General features: G+C 41.3%; 1 protein-coding gene across 2 annotated transcripts in view; it reads left to right on the top strand.

The window, feature by feature from the left end:
- exoc6b (exocyst complex component 6B) overlaps positions 1-23,995 on the top strand; it is a 104,647-nt gene that overhangs the window by 40,178 nt on the left and 40,474 nt on the right. Inside the window, exons 10-19 of one of the 2 annotated variants that reach the window (XM_038732506.1) lie at positions 504-550; positions 3,562-3,682; positions 3,823-3,894; positions 5,282-5,379; positions 6,260-6,365; positions 6,585-6,694; positions 13,840-13,951; positions 15,248-15,382; positions 15,719-15,907; positions 20,510-20,539. In XM_038732506.1, the coding sequence (XP_038588434.1) occupies positions 504-550; positions 3,562-3,682; positions 3,823-3,894; positions 5,282-5,379; positions 6,260-6,365; positions 6,585-6,694; positions 13,840-13,951; positions 15,248-15,382; positions 15,719-15,907; positions 20,510-20,539 (1,020 nt within the window). The remainder of the gene's footprint in view (positions 1-503; positions 551-3,561; positions 3,683-3,822; positions 3,895-5,281; positions 5,380-6,259; positions 6,366-6,584; positions 6,695-13,839; positions 13,952-15,247; positions 15,383-15,718; positions 15,908-20,509; positions 20,540-23,995) is intronic. The other variant, XM_038732507.1, reaches the window with a different exon arrangement.

Genomic DNA, 23,995 nt, shown 5'->3' with positions numbered 1-23,995 from the left:
GTGTATGCACTTTTATGTCCTCACACTCCTAACCTGCCCTTCCCCTGCACTCACACACTCTACTCACTCCCACACCGTACATGAGTTATAGATTACTAATCTATAACTCATGTTGACTACTGGTATCATCATTAGGAATACTGAACATTTGTATATATTATGCTGTAAATGTGTCAAAAACTGTTTATATTTAGTGTATTATCTGAAAAAAGCCAGTTTATTAGTTTGTTCAGGACTTTTCTTAAATTACAGATTATCTGATGTAATTTGAATTTAATACATTTTGTTTATGTGAATGTATTGTACTGGGCAGATTAAGTACTATTTGTTGCTGATTGTTTGTGTCTATAGTAAGTAGTAAGTCTATAGTAGTCTAATAGTATATATTGTGTCTTTCTATACTTTTCCTTTGGTTGTTTGGACTCTTTATCCCTCTCTCTGTTTCTTCCTATGTCTCTTCCCTCTGTATTTGCCCCCCACCCCTTGTTCTTTTACATTTCTAGCATGAAACTCTGGAGGGATACAGGCGGTACTTCAATCAGATTGTCGGGTAAGTCCGTCCATCCGTCTCTCCCTCTATCAGTCTGTCTTTACTTAACCTCGTCATCCATAGTGTTTTCACCTGTTTGAACTGAAAGTTGAATGTTTCTCACTTGAAGACTCGACACAACAAAATAAACATGTCATTAGAAAGATGTAAAAATTAGATGCAATTAGTGTTATAAATCATGCTCTTTCAGTCATTACTTATTCCAATCTGAACAGACAGACATGATGCACACATTTTTAGATTCAGTGTGACTAACACTTCCTGAGGATGTTGTCCGATGTCCTTTGTGAATAAACATCTATAAATCCACTTAGAAATCATAGAAGTCAAGAACGTGCCTGAGAATCATCAGGTTTTATTCACACTCAAAGTAATCCAGACAGTTGTTTTTGCATCTATGGGTGCACTGCAAACAGGGACTGCTGTTATAGCTGCATATTTTTAATGGTGCCAGTTTGCCAAAAGACCAATACAGCCTAAAACGATTATACTTTTTGTTTACATCCCCAAAGTCCCCAGATGATGGGAACTGTAGTTTCAAATATCAGTAAAACAAAGAATCATAGTAGGAGTTACACAAAAATAACAATAAAAAGTCTGAATCTGATTGATGTGAGACAACATCAACATATGAAAGAATACAGGGTTCCCTTTTTTTCCCCTATGATTACTAAGCATTTTTATAGATGTGTATGGATATAATGATCGTATTGATTTACATCCCTTCTCTCTAGCCACCCATTTATGGTCTATCCTTCCTTCCCTACATCCATCAGTCGCTCATCCACCTTTACCTGACTCTTTCTCTCCAGAAATCCACGGATCTACCCCTTCTTATTTAATCCACTTGTCATCTCTTTACCCCTCTCTCCATCCATCTGTCCATCCACCCATTGTTAGCCTACTGTGTAACTTGGCAGAAGTCGGAGTGAGAGATGGTGAGAAGTGAAAGCCAACATTCAGCGTTTAGCGACACCTCATTTCATTTCTTTGGAGTGACCGACATCTTTTCATCTCTCCTTCCCTACGACTGTTTTTTCCCCGTCCTTTTTCATCTCTCTCTGCCCGCACTCACCATTAGCCTCCTTTTATACTTTTCCTCTCATCCATCACTCCATCTAAATCTCTTCATTGCATTCACATACACATTTTTACACACACACACACACACACACACACACACACACACAGTGGTGACGATTGATAGAGTGTGCGTGATGGTGGTTGGCTTACTGCTGTTATTGCTTCTGTCTGTTGGGTCTGACTAGAGCAGACACTTCTTTAAAAACTGCCAAGGCTGGACACTAACACACCCACAAACACACACACTCACACAATGGCGCACACACACCCTCAGGTCTGTTATCCCCATTATAAGGTTTGGAAAGTGCCATCCCGTCTCTCATTCATTGCCGTTTCTCTACCATTCAGCCGTCCATTCTTCCACTCATTTCCCACCCATCCGTCCAACCAGTCATCATTTCATCTGCACTTTTTGTTGAGGAGGAACAGTCGGAGTCTTTCAGTAATTTAATCCACCTTTTATTTTCACTAACAACGCAAATTCTTTGCATTGATGCTTTGTTGAAGCCACCGCTGCCGCCAAGGAAAAGTACTTCTTAAACGATGAATCGATTAAATAATCTGTTGAAGCCTCGATTACTAAAATCACCTTTAATTGCAGCCCTACATAGAACAGAAGACTTAAATATATAGTACATGTTGCAATTATAAGTATGAATTGAATAAGGAAACTAACATGAAAATAAACAAAGTTGCTATTAAAAGTTAAAATCAAATAAAGAAATGTAATGATTTTTTTTGTCCACCAACCCTGACCTTCTTGATTTTAATAAATGTAGATCCATCTTCAAATTACCAATTTTAAGTTTTAGAAACTGGTTTCCTGAAAGTTGATTTATTTTATGAATAAACCATAATATATTTGACACATTCCACCCAGGCTTCTTTTCACAGCACTGAAACAGCCCTCATTAACATAACCAGTGATGTTTTACTAACAACTGATCGTTCAGTGCTAATTTTCCTTGATCTTAGCTTAGCTTTTGATCCGATAGATGATTCAATTTTGTTGGACCGCCTTCAGATAGGTTAGCCTCACGCTGATCTAAATCATACTTGGCACTTTCAAAAGGGAGATGGAAATTGCAGTATAGCATGTAACATGAAGGGGGTGCTTCGCTCACAGAGCAAATGCAAATAAAGGAAACAGTGGGAAAAGTACACATACACTTCAGTAATGACAAAGAGAAAACTAACCATGCATAGTTTGGCTACAAAGTCGACCACAGTGTGGCTCATTGTGGTCTGGCGAGGCTCTGTGGGTACTGGTTTGAGTGAGACATGTTGTCAGTGGACATAAACCATAGTGCGGTCCATTGCTGAGACATCAACAGCTTTTAACGCGTGATTGGATGAATGCGCCACTTTTTGGTCTGTTGTTGGTACTTGTAAATGATTTTCATGGCAGCAATTCTGGTGAAGTTTGTCAAAGTAACACTATCCACCAAAATCAGAGGGAGAGGGTGGAAATAAGCCACCCAGTTGACTTCATTTTGATAATGCCTGGTTTAAATACCTGTTCGGAAGGTAAACAAGCTTCAAAACTGCCATACTAAACCCGAAGTGTAAAAAACAAGTACAAATTTTAACTGACTTTCCAGAAGATCTGCCAAATAAAATGGAAATTAATATGCATTTCCATCCACTACTGTAATGCAAATATTAGGAGTTGAGCACATCAAGGCATTTCACTTTTAAAATGTGTGACATGAATCAGGGCATAAAAACAGTTGGAAATGTACTTGGACAATAAAAAGACGACTTCCAATCAAAGTCAATATTCAATTGTACTGCACTTAACCCCCTGAAAAACAGCAGTTTGTCTTTGTGGATTTTATTTTAAGCTAATTATTTTGGTGTATCATGAATTACGCACTGTCCTTGTTGTATTGCTTCTCATCGGTCATTCCCTCCTTCCCTCCATCCAGTTTCTTTGTCGTGGAGGACCATATCCTCCACACCACACAGGGTTTGGTCAACAGAGCGTACGTGGAGGAGCTTTGGGAGCTGGCGCTGTCCAAAATCATTGCGGCCTTGAGGACGCACTCTGTAAGGACACTCAACCCAAATACAAATACACACTTGAGAGCCCAAAACACATTTATGCACAAATGTGTGATTTTAACGACACACATCCACCATAAACAGTAGCTGCAGTACGCTACACTCTGTCTCCTCTGTCTCCGCAGTCGTACTGTGACAACCCTGACCTGGTGCTGGATCTGAAGAACCTCATTGTCCTTTTTGCTGATACACTGCAGGTATGTGTGTGATTAGCTGCACACTGTAAAGAAAGGAATGTCTTAGCGTCCATGCAACCTGTTTTAACTTCATACTGAAGTTTTTTCTTGTACTTCTTGTTCTTATATTCAGGCCTCCTGGAACATGCTTAGTAAGCTGTTTGACCCGAGGTGTCCATGAAACCTGTTCAAAGCATGTTTTCTACTTTAAAAATGGACTGCTTCCAGTCTCTAAAGAAATACTTTCTTTCTTTATTCAACCTTTTTAGAAGTTGAATAAATCGGATGTCAGTTCACTCTCCATGTATTTATTCTCCACTGTATGTATGAACTAACCTGAATGGATTGAGTGTGAATGATGAGATGTGGGATGGTTGGAGGGGAGATAGAGGGGATGTGGGTAGAAACCAGACGGGATACACGTGTAATGAACGGATGGTACGATGCCCAAAAAGTGATGAGGTGCCACAGAACAGCTGAATACACCCTCCCCTTTCTTCTGAAAAGCCACTGACTTTTCTTTCATCCTTTCAGTGTTGCCAGAAGTTTATTGTTTAACAACATATAGCAAACAATTGATCCACCAAAAATGGTACATTTGTTAAAAATAGTATATATTATGGCTAAAAAAATTACCAACACATCTGACTTTCTCAAGAACATCACCAAATATTTATTTACTGGTGTTGAATATAAAGATGTATGTGTAGAAGTGTATTGTGGATCCATATTGTCTTTGACTTTATAAATCCCTCATTCTAAACTCACGTTGGCCGAATTACATTTTTTGGCAATTTGTTTTTTCTGCTCTGTACAGTTCAGACTCATAAATTTAGATTTAAAAACTCACATAAACATCTGATAAATCAGCACGGAAGTGCTTAAAAATTGTTGTTTTGAATGTTCTACCTCAAGTTTTCTCAAGAGATCCACTGTTTGGCAAGTGTTCATAAAGAATAGCAGTAGTAGTGTAGTTTGTATGATGCTTTGGCAATATTTTTATTTCACATTCAGGCAATAAAGCTAATTTGAATTGAATAGTTTAATTAACTTTAATTATCTTTTTTTTTTTTTTTTACTGACTTTAAACTCACATTTATTGTGATACTTATAGATATCAAATGATTTTATCGTGATAACATCTTTGGCAATATTGCCCAGCCCTAATTTGAAGTACCAAATGTTGATAAAAAACCCATTTTAAGATTGGTAATTTGCAGTGGTTCTTAGGATAAACAAAAGTTTCACTTATTGTTACAACACCAACCCGAGTTTATGAAAAGTAGTTTTTTTTAATATGAAAGTGTAAGAAGTCTAGACCTCCGCTCGGCCTCTTTGCTTGTCTGTGTTTGCATGTTCAGGTGCAGCTGGACACTGACTGGTTGTTCTGGTTTTTCCTCTCCTGTAGGGTTACGGTTTCCCAGTGTCACAGCTCTTCGACATGCTGCTGGAGATGAGGGAGCAGTACGGAGAAATCCTGCTCAAGAGATGGAACATCACCTTCAGGTACCGAGAGATGAGCCAGCCTTTGCTGTCTGCATTGCAGCAGAGCGTGGTTGGGAAAGTGGTGCCGCATGCGTGTTTAAGCGATGCTTAAGTTTGCCAGTAGCTGAGAACATGTTACCGAGTGCGTGCAGCACTGACCTTCGCCTCTCTAGTCATAAGGTCATAAGGGCGCACCAAGTCTGTGAGACCGCCGCACACACACTCGCACACCAGCGCTGGTTTGTGGGAAACTTCCTTGTCTTGGTTTGAAGTTTTTTTACGACCAGCCAGAGAGAGGAAGTGTTTTAAAGCTGACGTCCGGAACATTCTCTACCCTTCAGAAAGGGTAGTACCCTTACAAGATTGTGTTCCTTTATATCGTCGTGTGTGCTTTGTTTGGGTTTACATGCCATTGTTTCACCATCGCTTTTGTCCAATTACACCAGTGGGACTTGCAGCTAGAACAGACAAACAAACACTCACACACTCACTCTCTATCTCTCTCTCGCTCTCTCGCTCTATCTCTCACTCGCTCTCTCTCTCTCACACTCACACACACACACACACACACAGGGGAAGCCGCAGGAATGTTGTGTTGTATTGTTGGAGAGGGAGCGCTCTCCGGTTCACGGCCTCTCCATGGAACGTTGGAACGTCCGAACTCTGGAGCGCCAACAAGAGGGGTGGGTGGGGGTGAAACGGGAGGGTGGTAAGGAAACCTCGAGCATTAGAATGACCCCCAATGGGATGATTGTGTGTGTGTGTGTGTGTGTGTGTGTGTGTGTGTGTGAGACAGAGCAAGAGACTGATGGCATCTCATTCCTTCCTGTTGACCTCTGTTAAATTTGCTAAAAGGGGAAGATATAAATCTTTTTTTATCATTGTTGTTTCTCCTCTCCAGGCAGGTGTTGGACCAGGACAACTACAGTCCGATCCCAGTCTCAACAGAGCAGGAGTACAAACACTACACTTCCCAGTTTCCCCTGCAAGACCCCGAACTGGAAAAGGTAGAGAGCGAGAGAGCAGATGAAGCAAATAAAGAGAGGAAAGATGTATAACAGAAATTGCTGTGTGTTGCTCATCGTTTCAGTATAACACAAAAACTTCTTTCATTTAGAATCTCACAGAAAATGTCTGGAGTGTTGAAGCTGCTCACGTGCAAAATGTGAAGTAAAATTTTAATAAAATCTCCATTAATTTCTTCTTTTTTGCTTTATTTCCTCTAGCTTCCCTTCCCCAAGAAGCTTCCCTTCTCAGAGTTTGTGCCAAAAGTCTATTGCCAGCTCAAAGAGTTCATCTATGCTTGCCTGAAATATTCTGAAGACCTGCATCTCAGGTATCCATCTCTCACATGTTTTTTACCCCCCTTTTCAGTCCAATTGGAAATTCTAATTTCTCTCTGCACTGCACTCCTTGTCACCACTAATTACTGTGTTGATCTGGGAGGGTGTAGACAACCACGCGCCTCCTCTGAGACTCCAAGATCTGTCACCAGCTTCCCAACCAAAAGTACTCCCACATTTTCAAATTTTGAATCAATGAGAGCGAACAAGACACGCAATTCATTATATTTTCTTTGAAAACAATGCATGTAGCTTAATCTTAAACAATGTTCTTGTGTTAACATTGTTTTACATCGCCTGTCACCATAGTCCAACAAATAACGGGTACCTCCTGCGATTTGTTATTGCTGTAACTTTACTGTACACATGTTTTACAAAGTCTGCCTTACCTTTATCGTAGGGCTGGGTGAAAATAGGTTGGATTAAATCTAAATGTTGACACGAATAGTTATTCACAAACACGGCATTTTGCGGGAATGTTGGGACTCCAGAAGGCTAGCTGAAGGAAGAAAGGAACAGGCAGCACACTGATATGCACTCTTGGTTTGTGTTTGTTGACATGGTGTCATTTCTTGTTATGAGAGGTGACCAGATCCTACTTTGTTCAGTCTGTCTCTACCTGCTGGGCGCTTGTACACGCAAAATTTCAGTTAAACAGATAGTATATCAAATTTCTCAAAGAAATCCGGATTTACCTCTGCCAGGAATTGAGCTCTGGGTCGCTGCAGTGGGCGAGTGTCTCTTTGCCCCATAAAAAGAATCCATCTCTTTCTGCCATTGTCTCTCTCTCTTCCTCACTGTCACAAACGCACACAAGTTACACACATAGACAAGCCTTCGGACACAGCAGACTTTCCTTAGTCGATTCTTTCCATTCTGACCAGGGATCTTTGTCTCATTAGATTTGGCCCGCACAAGGGCGCGCGCACACAGAGCAAAGTCCAGCTCCTGTTCCATGTTCTGTAACCCTTGAGTTTGTGTGTGTGTGTGTGTGTGTGTGTGTGTGTGTATTGGTTACGGTTTATGGAAGAATTACCTAAAACAATGCAGCTACTTTTCTGCCGAGGAGACGAGCAATCAGGAAACAACTTCCGCTGTCCAGAAAAATTCCACAGGGCTGTGATACAGCCAGGCGCGCGCACACACACACACACACACACACACACACGCTGATCAACATACATGGAAACGTGGGCTCACATATGTGCACGTAAACACAAACAGGGACTGCAGATATAGACGGAAGACCCAAAGAAGTAAACGCTGAACTAGGAAAGGTCTTACAGAGAGAGAAACGCACAGTAAATCCTTCTGTCCGATATGTATTATTAGTGTCAAGCTCTGAGTTGTTGGTTTCAAACTAAATAGCATTTTCTTTTATTTATACTCCTGTCCCCCGGGGTTGTGTGGATATGTTTGTGAGTGTATTTGTGTGTGTGTGTGTTCATTGTGTATCAAGCGTCTGCATATTTGGTGGTGGTTCTCCATGCGCTATTTTCTTTGTGTACTGTGTGTGTGTGTGTGCGCGTGTGTGTGTGTGTGTTGAATCTCCATGGGGGCTGGGAACCAGGGAGGTAGCATTGATCCGTGACCGGCGGAAGAAAGAGAGACGGAGGCAGCAACGGGAGTGACTGGGGGAAAACGTGGTCTAATCAAAGGAGAGGAATTGGTGTAATATAAAAAAGGAAAGTCAGAAGCGACGAGAAGAAAGACAAACTATCAGTCTGTATACAGACATTGTAGGTTATAAAGGGCTGACCCAGGTGCTGTAACGCTGTCCTTCCTGTGTTTGAAACCTGTGTTTCTCATTGGAAAGCTGATCTCAGTAGCCGTTTGATCACACAGTGAAGACCAAGATAGAGATTTTTAAATGGGTGCACCACCCTTCATTTTTACAGTGACCATTAACATGTTGTAATGTTGTAACGGCTTCTGTCTGGTTCATTAGATTACTTTAAACAACTGTTTGACTCATCTGAACGAACATTGGGACAGATGTTTTGTGTGCCGCAGTACCTCTCTTGACTCTCGCTGACCAGACAGCACTAATCGCTCTTCTCAATCAGTGTAATGACTTCACTGTTTGACCCGGCTTGATTTCTACAGTCCTGCACACCCTACTATCTTGTTACCGCAGCGGCGCGCCTTCCTGCCCGCTTCAAACGCACACAGATGCACAGGTCCGGAAGCAAACAGGATGATGGAGCAGGAGCGTGGTCATTGATCCGTCTGACCTCTGACCCTAACCTCTGCTCGCAGTTCTGATTTGGTGGAAAGAGATTATGCTGAAGTGTGTGTGTGTGTGTGTGTGTGTGTGTGCATGCTTTGCTGCTTTTCTACTTCAAGTTTATGTGTCAAACATGTGTCTAGCGGCATGGCTGGAGAGATTGTAATGTCTGTCTGCTGGTCAATGGGTTCATGACAGTCCACACTGAAATATTTCAAAAACTCGATGGTTCCCAGATGATGAATCCTAACGACGTGGCCAACGTCTGTGCTTTGTGTAAGCGTACAAGGATGGTGATTATGGTAAACATCAGCATGTTGACACAGGGTAGATCCCAAGTCGATTTGCTTGAACCGGAAGTTGTTCTGGTCCGCCATCTTGCAGGCTGTTCCAGAGCTCCGAGGAGCGAGGAGGGATCTCTGAGGAGCCACGAGTGAGGATACATGAGAGCAGCATTTAGGGGAGTCTTGGACGCTGCAGCGGATCGGACTGATCTGATTCGTCACAACATCACACGAGTTTCAAACCAGAGTGAGAGAGTCGGTTCATTTCCGTTCAGTCACATGAGGCAGCTAATTCCTGAGCGTCAGCTTTGATATGAGTGGCATCGTTTAAATTTTCCTTGAAACATTTAGCCTAATAAATCATTTCCAATGTTCAAAAGACAAATCATATTCTGGGTTAATTCAGTAATGAATTAGCAATCGAAATAGCAATGAGAAAGAGATGCGAATAATCAATAAATAAAAGAAATGCATTCTGTAAGTAGAAATGATCCTGTGCCTCTGAGGAGGACAGAGTAAAAGCTACAGAGAGAACACACACTGCTCTGGCTGTGATAACTGAGCCTTTCCATATTTATATATTTCTACATTTATTTATGTCGACTGTATGTTTGTCTACGTGTAGCACCTTATCAGCACAGCAAATTCTTCGTATGTGTAAAACACTACTTGGCAATAAAGCTCCTTCTGATTCTTTTGATATTATTAGCATCAGCACAAACTCCGTCAAAAGTCTCAACAGCTTCTAGAGCCAATTAATAGCCGGGAAATTCACGGACAGACGCAAGGAAACCATGCAAGCAGAGATTAAACTGGGAAATATGTTTTTAGAGAACGTTCTTTCCTCTGAAGCATCACATGAAAATGACTTCCGTTTCTGCAAAGACACAAGTGAGGGAAATGTGAATGCAATGAAGAGACTTGAGATGCAGCCCATAGTCATTGTGAGCATGTTAGCATGCTGATGTGCCGGACAGAGCTGCTAGCAGGGCTGTAGTTTGTAGTATACTGGCTTCTAACATCATCCTCTACAAGCTCTGAGTTTCAACAAGCACCCTATGTCACCCTCTCTCCAGTGAAACTGCTCATAAAAGCTCGTCTTAGCACTGTTTACTCTTTGTTTTACACTTTTGCCTTCCTAATTGGAATCTGTACACAATAGTTTTTGTTTCATAACGTTAATATACGCATGGTTTTATTTACCGATTTATTTATACGTGCAAAATTCAGTCCAGCATTAGAAGAGACTGTGTGCGTGTGAATGTGCCGAACTGCGAATATGAAGCAGGGTGTTGCTGAGACAGAGCATGCATGCTGAGCCAGCCTGTTCCAGGTAAAGACTGGAAAGAAAACAGAGGCTGAAGCTGTGGATGGATGTGAAAACGATTGTTGGACACGTTTTCAACACAAGCGAAGACAAGTGAACAGTTCAACATCAAATTGCATATGTCAATCTTGAGCCTGCTGTTCGATCACAAACACATTTCTCCAGTAGAGATCCTGCCACTGCGGACCTCGTGCCAGAGTGCTTTTAGAGCTGCTTTGCTGTAACCTGGCTCCCAGCTCCCCAGAATCACAGGTGTCACATTGTCTTTTGCAGTTTGGCACATCCTTTTGTACGAAGGAAGTGTTAAGATTGGGCTAGGGCTATCCAAATATGCTCGTAGCATAGTGGGATGTCATCAGTAGTTTGTCAGTCAAGACCACAATGTTGCACCCAATACAGTTTATTCTAGAGGAATTGTTCAATTTCAGCAACAAAGTAAATCTTCACTTAGCTTTTGTATTCAGTTGAAAATGTGATCATGTTGACACTAAACAAATCAAAATGGAGGAAGGTGTTGTATTAGCTGTGACACGCACTATTTCTACAGCAAATAACCCTGTCGTACAAAAATATACATTGTTCATGCTTTTAGTTAAATGTGTGTTCTGCTGGCGAGCAACCAACCTGTTATGTTGCTAGCTAGCATGTTTTCAGTCAGCGTACTTACTCTAGAAAGAAACCAAAAATTGTTGAAAGACAAAAAAACCCAGATTTAAGCCACTATTTAACTGTTTCACCTACCAAGCATCCACTAATCTCCACCAACATTTAAGCAAAAATAACTAGTCGCGGGAAACTCGATGCTTTCAATCCCGCCACTCTACTTGGAGCTTTTGTTAGTGTAAATATAACGCTTACAGTCACTGCTAATTTGTATTTTTTATTTTTCTAGACTGTAACGCGAACAAAGGCATACAAAAGTATCATCAACAGTGATAAAATACATTCTTCAGAACTGTCGAAAGATAACACAAGAAAGTAAAAAAAAAAAAAAACTATTTCTATTAGTGATAAAGCTTTCCACTGGGCGGCCATTGTTGGGCTTTTATTATGAAGTCATCACAAATAGCAACTGCTACTGTAACTCCAGTGCATGAGGGGAGGTTCTCGATATATTTCAGTTGCTTTTTGTTTCTGATTTGGTTTTAAATGACTCAAACATAGTGTTTCTTGGCTTAGCTTGCTGGAAATCTTCAGCAGGAATGATACAACGTACCGTATACGTTTTTTTTAAAATAAGGCTATCTAGTTCTGAATACATCACCCCATCATTTTGTGACACTTCACCGAGGCCACTCTCTTTCACAGTGTTTCAGTCGTATCCCTTTATTTGAATTCATTTTGTCAGTTAGTGTGAGAGCTGCTGTTTCAGTGTCACATGACGTAGAATGTCGTGTTAAGGAGCCTTTTGAGGGCGAGAGAAAAATATGAGTGGAACTCTTATTTGCCCGCCACTTTACACACACGCACAAACGCTTAACAGACACACACTTACAGAAGCTACACACACCGATAGAAACTGTATGTACACTGGCTTACTCGAGCTGTCCAACAGTCAGCAGAAACATACAGAGAGAGAGCAGCGTGTACTGCGCTGGCAAATCAATGACCTCAGTTGATTTCTGTTATACAACTGCACAGTCACTCACTGCTTCACACTCGCATAAGGGCACTGAGTGTGTGTGTGTGTGTGTTGTGTGTTTTGCATGTTGCTTAACACTGTCCAGAGTGTGTTTTGTGGTACAGTACGTGCATACCTGTGGCTTTCTGGCTATGTGCGTTCGAACCTCTCACTATTTTCACTGCTGATTGTTCCCTTTTTTATTTATTTTTTTGTTGTTGTTCTTTGTGTATTTTTAGGAAATACCTCTGCATGTCTCCATCCTTTCCTCACTGTGCTGTAAACATGCCCACACTGAAGGCGTTTGGCTTCCTATTTGACAGCGTCGACCACCGTGCACATTTATTGTGACTGATGGCAGCGTAAATACAATGACATTCAATCCAAACTCTGCGGTGTGTCTATATTTGTATATGCGTGTGTGCTCCTGCAGAGTTCACTAGCATACATTGACTTTTTGCCACTCTCTCGACACACACACCATTTTTGTCCACTCCGCACTTCTGCTGCTCCAGGATTTTTTCTCCCTCTGCTCCAAACTGTCGGAACGTTTTTAGGATTCCTCTGCTTTTTTGGAAACAAAGTGAGTTTGGAATTCCAACTCTCGCTCTCCCTCAGGCGACACTGTGTGTGTGTGTGTGTGTGTGTGTGTGTGTGTGTGTGTGTGTGTGTGTGTGTGTGGTTTAGGTTGAATTCCAGGCACAGATAATTTACTGATTTGGTTGGAATGTGTTTGTTACCCACAGGGCGCTGGAGTCGAACACACACTGAAACACACTTGAACACAGATTCTTCTTCATCATCACGCGGTGGGGGAGAACGTGTGTTTATCCCCTTACTGTGTACTTACCTTCTCCTGACTGTGTAATTGATGTGTGTCAACATTCGCCCCTCTCCTGTCTGTGTGTGTGTGTTCAACCTCTCAACGGAGTCAAACAGCGTCTGGACTCAAATGGGCCTCGCTTGGTCTTCTTGTGCAGCTTCCAGGAACCAGTTGTTAAACAGGACAGCGACGCTTCGCCAGGGAGACGCACGCTGCCATGAAAAACCTTCCTAAACTCCCAAAATTGTGCAGAAATTTGCCTGGGTTTCTTCACCAAACATCACCCGCATTTCAAACATAACAAAAGCAATAGTATGTCAGAGCTTATGTAAGTGGGTCTGATTAGCGCCATCAAACATTTGTTTTAACAGGAAATTTGAGCTCATTTCAGACTTAACAGCCTGCTGGCTTTCTGTATGCCTTGTTGGCTGTACAGAGGTGGTAATGTTATGACTTTTTAAAGTCTGCTGAGGATGGGAATGGTTAAATATATGGAAATTTTACTTGCTAGCAGTGAAAAAGGTCTGTGATTTGGATGTTTTATTGATCTGGGGTACCTGTTTTGTGTTCAGTGATCTAGGTTAATTATTTTCAAGCTGCTGTCTTATGAGGAGATTTAAGGCAGTGTTTGACTTCTAATAAGCCTGACAGCCTATAACATGGTAATGTGCTCATTTGAATTGGCTGACATTTAGACTTTTTCCAAATGGAGAGATTTGCAGACTGAGAAATTCACTTAAACTGTTTGTACTGGCTTTCAGATGCAGTATCTCCAAAATGGAAGAAATTGTTTTTGCACAGTCACTGATCCTCTGCTGTTGTCTTTGTGTGTGTGTGTGTGTGTGTATGTCCTCAGTTCCACGGAGGTAGACGATATGATCCGCAAGTCCACAAATCTGTTGTTGACCCGAACCCTCAGCCACTGTCTGCAGTACGCCATTAAGAAGAAGAATGTCGGGCTGGCAGAGGTACTGCGTGCGTGCGTCTGTGCGCAATGTGTTTTTTAAAAAAGTGTAATAATCTCTCGGAGGGAACAAGCCAATGTTGTTTGCACAACTTCAGTGTGACTCCATAGCTCAGAATGGTCACACTCAACCTTTCCGTCTCATTTACCCTGACAAAAACAGACGTTTCCTCTTTTCAACCAGTTGTTGTTGTTGTTGTTGTCGCCGTCGTAACTGTGCAGAACGGTGAACTGTGATACAAAGTGGTGATTTTAATTTTCCACTTTCCATGCTTTGTTTACCGTGCCCAACGATCAGCCTAGAGACCAAACATCATTAATTTTTTTTCGGAAAGTTCTGCATCCTTTTATTATTATTAAACAAGTTCAGGTTATTGTAAGAAACTGTGCTGGATTTCAAAATAATGAGCAGGATAAAAAGAAATGTCCAAACGGAGGCGTATGATGCAAAAACAAATAGCACAAATAAGTAGACTGATTATAGTAGAAATTAAACATGTTTGCTCTATTATGTGTTTTTGTTTACTTTTTAATTTGACAGTTTCTATAAAAAACATCAAATAAATAAATGAGCAGAGTAAAATGTTGCTTCAAGTTAGTAATCCTGGAAAATCTGGAATACAGTTTACCAATTTCCCAGTCATGAAAAACACATGGAAAATGAGAGGAAAAGTAAAGTGCCCCGGAAAATGATTTTAACATGATGCTGCGATTGCTGGGTTACTTGCGGCAGCATTGTTAAACACACCTCTGAGTCACACCACATGGCAGCACAGGTCGGATGACATTAATTCAAGTGACTGAAACTCTCACTAACGTAAGTAGCATGATCCTCCAAAGGTAAATATTTGTCACGGCTTCGTCACTGTGGTAGTTTTTCTATAGATTACTAGTTTTCTTCTCAACAACTGCACGTCTTTAAAATCAGACTTCCACAGAGAGGAACATATTAGTGTGTGACGCAATCCCTGCTTGTCACACCAGTTAGATCATCACTGAAAATGTCCTGGAAAAGTCCTTGAAAGTGATCTCTTGAAAATAACCCTGAGCTGATTATATTTACCGTCTTAAGAGAATTGCATGATGACAGGACGATAAAAAAGGTAACAGCAGCAAGAGAGAAACCATAAAGGCCAGATGTATTTTACACACTATAGGAGACAATATGCTCAGTGGTGCGTTTGATTTTCGTTTCTTTGCTGAGCTCATTGTGAGTCGGCCTGCTGCAGCTCTTTCACAGTTTTGTATTGAACATATCTAAAGATGCCCTGTGTCACTGGTGTCCTCTTTTTGCATCTAGTTGGTGCAGGTGATCATTAACACCACTCACCTGGAGCAGAGCTGTCACTTTCTGGAGGAGTTCATATCAAACATCACAAATGTCCCGCCTGACATAGCAAACGCTACCAAGCTGTACGGCACCTCCACCTTCAAGGTACACCCAAGAAAAAGTCTATTGGTCTTTTCTAGTCCTGCCTATTTTCTTCTGCTTCTTTCCTCATACTACTTTTTCTCTCCTTTCTTCTAATTCCTTGTCCAATCTTTTTGTCCTGCATGAACACACAAACACATACATTTTAGTATTTGTTTTGTCCTATGCTGCTACCTTTCACTTCCATGTGTACCTCTCTCACTACATTAACAGCAGTAACACCAAGGAAAAGCAGACAGAGAATCATTAATAAAGTCTAGACATCTTTAAAGTAGTTTTTAGTCGAGCAAAACAAACTGAAAAAGCACGTACCTCTCAGTCTGATCTGTCTTATTGCAGGATGCTCGTCATGCGGCCGAGGCGGAGATCTACACCAGCCTCAACGCCAAGATCGACCAGTTCCTGCAGCTGGCTGATTACGACTGGATGGCCGCGGTGCCGGGAGGTGGGACTCCGGAAGCCAGCGACTACCTGATTGACCTGATCGCTTTTCTGAAGAGCACCTTCAGTGTCTTCACCAACCTGCCTGTTAGTACACACACACACACACACACACACACAAAGGCAAAGGCACACTTACAAAGCAGACCAAAAAACAGTACAACACATAGTAATAACAAATAACTTTTACATACAGCTCTTTTCAAAACAAAATACACTTGAGGGTAAACACGTGTGTGTGTTGTATAAGCTCATTCACCAGTCTCTGCATGTTAGCGTGAGACGTCACAGGGCAGGACAATCTGCTTTAGTTCGTTAGAGTATCAGCTTGTTACGGGTTAGATCGTTAACATGGGGCCCGTTAAGCTCATTAAAGGGTGAGCTGGTCAGTACAGCAGCACCGGATTACACACCAGCTCGGGCTATTGACTCTACTGCCGGGCTGTAATGACATTATCCTCCATCAGGATTTTAGAGTGCACCATGAACAGTGCAGCATGTAGACCTTAATAATTATGATTTTTCCTAGTGAGGACATCGACATTAAGCATCTTAAGGACTTCCTACGTTAATAGCTGTTATAAATGACAAGTAAGTTCTTAGTATTAGCCCACTGTGCTCATTTTCAAGATTATGAATTTGCATTTGATATAATTTGTAATCGTCAACAGTGTTCATCACCCAAATTTTCAGCCACTTTGTCATGTTAAAAACAATCATACTTTATTTCAAAAAGCCAGTTAGCTGGAAAATAAATAAAAGTAATTTGTGTACTGTTTCCTCTAGGATTTTTGTCAGCAGCGGGTGCAGGCTGGAATGACCTTTATTTCACTATATAGCTATAATTAATTGGCCGTGAATATCCATAGAGAATAATAGAGTTGATGGTGAATGTTCTTAATCTATCTAACTTAAAGTGAACTTGTTGAAGCAACCGTTCTCTTGCTGTCTTTCTCCTTACTCGTCTCTCCCTGCCTCTCCTCGGATGCGTGTCGCCAGGTCTTCAAACTAAAAGCCTTAGTAGAGTCATATCTTCATGACATTTCATTAAATTCTTAAGCGGCAGTGTATATTAGAGCAGCGAACTGGACCCAAATAAAGTTGCATTTTTAAGTAAATTTTTTAAGGTGAGGTTAATGTTGCTCAAAACAAACTATTCAACATGCTGAACAAAGCTCAAACTATGCAACATTTCTTTCCTTAAGTCTATATGTACACCGTCCAAAACAGACACACATGTTCTATGTTCCCACTCTGCTCTAAGAAGGTTTTAAGCACATGGACAAGTCTCATAAAACTTACAGCACACACACACCTCGCACGGGTTAGATTTAAGGTGATTGCGCACACAGATTTGGTCAAAGCAGGTCACAAGGCCATAAGGCCACACACACAAGGTGGTCGAGCTAAGTGTTTTCCGGCACTTCTAAGAAGCTTTTCTTACGCCCCCACGAGCCCTGGACATGACCCCATCACACACATTTTAACACACACACATTGTGGGACCTCCTAAGTAGATCAGCTTCTATGGATCTAAAAAGCTGGGTGGTGTGGCCCTCTGAAGTAAGAGGTGATCATATAAAAGAGGCAAGTTACACAGAAATGAATTAGATACTATTGAAGGGAGTAGACAAGACAGCAGTCGATAGAAGCAAGAATAATCCTACTACCACCTCTTCCAGTACTACAATACTATTGCTGCTGCTTCAGTGTCAAAACTCCAGGAGCACTAATTGGTAAAAAAATATATCACATCTCACAAAAGTGAGTGCACCCCTCACATTTTTGTAAATATTTGATTATATCTTTTCATGTGACAACACTGAAGAAATGACACCTTGCTACAATGTAAAGTAGTGAGTGTACAGCTTGTATAATAGTGTAAATTTGCTGTACCCTCAAACTAACACATCACATACTCAATAGGGTTTAGGTCTGGAGGCATCTTTACCCTCAGCTTCTTTAGCAAGGCAGCGGTCGTCTTGAAGGTGTGTTTGGGGTTGTTATCATGTTGGAATACTGCCCTGTGGCCCAGTCAATCCCCTGGGATCATGCTCTGCTTCAGTATGTCACAGTACATGTTGGTGATCATAGTTCCCTTAATGAACTGTAGCTCCCCAGTGCCGGCAGCGCTCATACGTCTATTTCCCAAAGACAACATCTGGATATGAAGCTGAGCACGTTCACTCAACTTCTTTTGTTGAACATGGCAAGGCCTGTTCTGAGTCCAGTTGAACCACTGTATGGTCTTGGCCACCGCGCTGCAGCTCAGTTTCAGGGTTTTGGCATGTTCTTATAGCCTAGGCCATCTTTATGTAGAGCAACCATTCTTTTTTTCAGATCCTCAGAGAGTTCTTTGCTATGAGGTACCATGTTAAACTTCCAGAGACCAGTAAGAGGGAGTGTGAGAGCAATAACACTAAATTTAACACACCTGCTCCCCATTCACACCTGAGACCTTGTAACACTAATGAGTCACATGACACCGGGCAGGGAAAATGTTAATTTGGCCCCATATGGACATTTTCACTCACTTTTGTTGCCAGCGGTTTAGACATTAAGGGCTGTGTGATGTGTTATTTTGAGGGGACAGCAAATTTACAAGCTGGTTTACAAGCTGTGCACTCTAGCAAAGTGTCATTTCTTCAGTGTTGTCACATGAAAAGATCTAAAATATTTACAAAAATGCGAGGGGTGTACTCACTTTTGTGCAATACTGTATAAATAATATTACTTTTTTGAGTAAATACTGAACTGCTGCTCCCTTATGAGCAGCCTCAGATCCGCGGTCAGGACACTCGTACCTTTACTTAAGTAGAATTTTCATATAGGAATTCTACTTGTAATGTATTTATATATTGTGGTCAGACTACTTTTACCTAAATGAGTAGGCTACTCCACCAGTTTAACATTCCACTCCTATAACATTGTCTGACTCATTATGAACAGTTGAAAAGAAAGGATCAAAATAAATGCAGCAGAACCAGTAGATGTCGACATCTTTTGAGGTAACTTATCAGATTTCAGAGCATTGGCACTCCCCAAGACTTGTAAACATACTTTGATGTGTAAAATCAGTGTTGTTCCCCTTTAAGAATAACTTTAGAGTCAGGCCATTGAGTTTCAGCTTGTGGGTTCATGATGGCTGCAACTAATGATTTAGTTTTTCTTCTCATTCTCAATTATTCTTATATTAGCATTTTCTCGATCAATGGACGTATTGTCTAAAGGAGGTCAGGAAATTGTGGAAAATGTCCATACCAGTTTTATAAGCTGACAGTCCAACGCTGAAACATCTGCACTTAACGTATCACATAAAGAAAATAAAAAGTGGCATATCTTTACATTTGAAAAGAAGGAATGTGCGGCATTTTTCCTTGAAAAATATCAACTATTAATCAACCATCAAAATAATTGCTTTAGTTGCTTAATCAACTAATTGTTTCAGCTTTAGAGCTTTTATTACTGATGCAAATATTGCTTTAGGTTCTATAGTGTCTGTTTTTACTTTTATTTAAACTGCTGCTACTGCAATATTTCTTTCACTGATAATTGTTTTTTGTTCTGTTAACAGCTAGTTGGACTCTAAATCAATTAACAATAAACAGCTAAAACTGCTGCTACCAATGCCTCTTCTAGCACTACTGCTGCAACTACAGCCTCAAAAACATTTAAGTTGTAAAATTTCTCTCTAGAAAGTTACAGTTACAGGTAAAACATGAAAATGTATGCGATAATACAGACTGGAGCAAAGTTTGTGGGGGCTCCAGTACACTCGCAGCGGGGTGAGGTCAGACAAGATTTAAAGTGGAAGATAGATATTGGAAAGCGACCAAGAATCCAATAAGTTATTTAAGGTTTTTATTTATTTATTTTTTTAAGGTTGTAAGATCCGAGATGTAATGCAGCTGCCAGTAAGCACACTGAAACCCAGCATACACATACACAGATTACTGACCCGTCATTGGTATTTGTTAAAAGACACAGCAACATTCTGGCAGCAGTCTGCCGCACTCTGTGTGTGTGTGTGTGTGTGTGTGTGTTTGTGCTTATGCTTATGCGATTGTTTTAACAGCTCTAAATGTAACCAATTGGAAGCAGACGTGTGCTAAGAAAGCTCGGCGGGCTCAAGTTTCTTCAACACACACATTCATTGTCCCAGCTCTCACTGGAGAAGAAAATGTTGCCCCATCCAAGAGCTAATAATACCACTCAGAGTTTACTGCTAGCTAAATACTCCTAATCGAATTGAGCTCAAATTTAAAGATGGAACGGGGAAGGCATGAAAAGGCCTCAGGGGTGAAAATAATCATGTGAAAATTAGAACGGATATTTTGGACCCTCCTCTGACTCTCATAGTGTTCCAATTTCTTGGCTTATAAGCTCCTTGATCAGTTTTCTGCTGTACACTCCTCCTTTGTGTCCAGGACTTACTGAGTACTCCGTGGTGCTTCAGCACGTCAAACAAAGTGCCAGATGAGTCCAGATTTGCATCACCTGAATGACAGAATGTTAATTCTCCACACATAGAGGTGGAATAAGCTGCCAATGTCCTCGCAGTGATTTTAATTGAGGAGATTTATTCCCATGCAGCCGTTACACTCAGCGTTTCATCACTCACATTATTTACACACGAATTTGAATGTTTTTCCGTTCGCTAAATTTCCCGGTTTGTGTTTCTCAACGTAGGGAACGCCCGTAGAACATGCTACCTTACCGGTGAGTATCTGGGTTGTTTTCATAACGAAGTGACATTTGCCAATCCCTGACTGACCTTGCAAACCCTTTCAACTTTGACCCTGAATCCCCACTTGAGAGTTCACCAACTAGCATGTGAGATTAAAAGGGAGTGATGCACGTCTGCCTGAATCTATGTTCTTGTGCCCGAATCTCTGTCCCAACCAGGGAGGGAAATCATAACCAGCCACTTGACCTGCCCGTGCTAACCAGTGTTGTTTGTGTTGAGGCTAATGTACCAGAAACCTGTCATTTGGAGCTCCTGCTCTTCTCTAAAACTTTATTCATGCGTTAAAAAAAAAATTAGTTGAATTTTTTTTGAGTAATCCGGTCTTGACCAGAGAAGATGAGAGCATGTCTGGTGTTCACTGTCTTGCTGGTGAACACATTTATGGTCATGAAACTATAATGAAATGAAGTCTGGGAGAAAAAAATCCTACAATAAAATGTATTTACCACTTGTTACACTTGACAAAAAGAAATTTCCAACCCTGGTATCTGTCAGCTCAAATGTGGTTTTAAGTCCTTGAAGTGAAGTTGCTTGCACTGGCTGTGTGTGTGTGTGTGTGTGTGTGTGTGTGTGTGTGTGTGTGTGTGTGTGTGTGTGTGTGTGTGTGTGTGTGTGTGTGTGTGTGTGTGTGTGTGTGTGTGTGTGTGTGTGTGTGTGTGTGTGTGTCAAGGTTACATTCAAATAGAAAACACACACAAAAATGCGCTCCGAAACTTGAGTCCAGACTTCATTTTTGTGGTGTATTTTGAGTGACGTGAGCAAAAACCTGCCCTAACGCAGCAAATCTGTGATTGTTCCACAAGACTAAACCTGGATCCTCTCTCTTTACGGTGATTTTGGAGGTTGATTCCCATTTATAGTCTCTTTCCAAGTCATGAATCAGAATAAAGACCCGAAACCCTTCAGATTCACGCTGAAACTCATTTACTCACAGATGTAGTTTGAAACAGCATTGAACTCCTGGTGTTGCACGTCTGTATCACACATTTTTTTTGCTGTGATCGCACCTCTTGACTTTTGGCTGCCCTAACTTGCTGTTCATTTGACTGACAGGTTTCTGGATGGACAGAGAGCATATTATATACACCGTGTCGAATCACTTCCAGGAGTTGTGAATTGTTACGCCGTTGTGAGGCAGTGACTGCTGTGTTTCTAACTTAACCTGCATCTGGGAGTGCTTCAAAACAAACTGTGTCCAAAATAGGAGGTGCATAGTTTGGTGGAGATGCACATCAGTCTGTTATTACACTGAACACTTTAACACATGAGGTTCTGGTTCTTCTAACAATTTTTCTACAGTGTTTTATTTGAAATTTTTGATTAAATGTAGCGGAGATGTAATCTAAGAAAGCCTCAGATGTGGAAACACCTGCCACAAAATATGTTAAACAGAACAGTAACAACTGATCATTGTGTTTATTTCACATGTATCAAGTACCTGAGCTGCATAGGTCAGTTCATCACAGGATTTGTAAATAACTTGTCATTGTCAATGGCGATCGCTTGTACAGCTGAAGTGAACAGGACTGCTGGAGTGGTGTGTTTGACCACACACAGACAGATTCTTTTAGCCTAAAAATACATTGTGTTTCAATATGAGACCACATCCCTTTTTTTGACCACAAGCAAAAACAAATGTTTCTCTTGTTGCTTTAAGTTAGCTAGGCTGGAACAAGATTGTCAGGATCAGTTGGAAGCTTCATTAAACTTGTGAAAGGCCCTGATAACCTGTTGCATTAATCAGTGCTTTTTATACTAACAATGGATCAGATGATTGTGTTGCAAAAAGGCAAACCCACAGACTCTGCAGTACCTCTATGGAGCATTAGCGTTGTCCAATCTACAAATCTTGGTTTACTCTCGCTGCTGTCACAGCTGAGGGTGGAGGAGGATGCCACCTTCCCAGCACCAAAAGGCAGACAGACAAAGTAAGCGACTAGCTGGTTAACAAATTAACTGAAAAATGATGAGCACATGAATGTTAATGTTCCTCTGTATCTACTGAATTTGGCAACTGTTTACTAACAGTTTTGCCATATCAATTTTTTAAGGCGATGGCATGTCAGTCATGTTTCAGTATTACTCTATAATATTAAATATTATATCTAAATGAACAAGAATCAGAGTTGAAGTTTGCTGAAGAAACATTTTTAGGTGTTATTTGTTAAGAGTTAAGGCTAATCTGGTAGCTCACTCCTAACTGAAAAGATCATCAATAACCTCACCTTTCTCCAACTTAGCCACGCCAACTTCAAATCACTGACAAGCACACAGACAAAAACACAAATACAGAAATCTCTTATGAGAAATGACCAAGACTGATCTAACTTTGGAAGATAACCGTGTGTTCATGTAAGACCCCGTCGCTGATAGATTTAAGCTAAATGAGAAATATGTTGTTAAGGCTTTTTTAAAACTGCATTAATGAAATTTTGTCAATTTAGCGGGTAGAAGACCAAACATATACGCAGAGCCCAGGCCTACTGTTGCCTTACAAACTTAACCAAGGCAAATGTGTTAGCAAACTTCCCTATTTACACATCCAGCAGACTCGGAGCAACATAAAGCATCCCATTGAAGTTCTCTTTCGAACATTCGCCGGCCATGTCGAGCACGAGCTGGGGAGACACTCCCTTGCTCGTGGGATTCGATGATTGCATGCCAGCTGATCATTTCGATTGTCTACTGGGAGATGGCGAGGAGTCTGGCAACTCGCACGTCTTGCCCGACATTCTCCTCTCCACAGTTTGCGCAAACTAAGCCTGGCCCACCACATAGGGGGCAAAGGTCAGGCTGTGATCAGGGGTAAATCAGTGATCGATCAGTGGTCGGCAGTCATTATGAGTGAACTGCTCAACAATGCATCAAAATGTCTCTCCGACACATTTCTGACACGTCGCCAACGCCAGCCAGATAAATAGCATGCCAAATATCTGGAAGAAGCAGCAGACTCAACATCCACATCCAGCCAATGAGAGCAGGCAGCTACTTTTTCATTGCAACACTTTTTACTCTCCTCCAGCTGTCTCTGTAGCTCAGACGATCCCTGCTACCTTTGTTTGCTAATCCATTCTTTCACCCATATTCTTTGTCTTTATAAAAGTGGTTTGGAGACCAGTGTTGGGTGACAGAGCCGCTGTCAGCTCGTGTAGTTTGTGACTCCCTGTCATCGATCAGTCACGCGTTCACGTGAACGCCACAAAGACTCGTCACAAGACGGCTAGTTGTGTAGTCTGAACAGCACGGCGATCGGCCGACGCTGAAATTCATGTAGTTTGCACGAGCCTTTACAAGTTCAGAATGCTGACGCATACTGCCCTGCTGCATTTTGTGCGCCCTGGAGACTGGTTCACTTCAATCAATCTGAAGGACGCATATTTTCACATACTAATATATCCTCCTCACAGGAAGTTCCTAAGGTTTGCCTT

The sequence above is a fragment of the Micropterus salmoides genome, unplaced genomic scaffold, assembly GCF_014851395.1.
Source record: "Micropterus salmoides isolate LMB-PRFRI ecotype aquatic unplaced genomic scaffold, ASM1485139v1 Ms_hic_scaffold_2, whole genome shotgun sequence".
Classification (NCBI taxonomy): Eukaryota; Metazoa; Chordata; class Actinopteri; order Centrarchiformes; family Centrarchidae; genus Micropterus; species Micropterus salmoides.
This window is presented reverse-complemented; position numbering and strand designations above follow the sequence as displayed.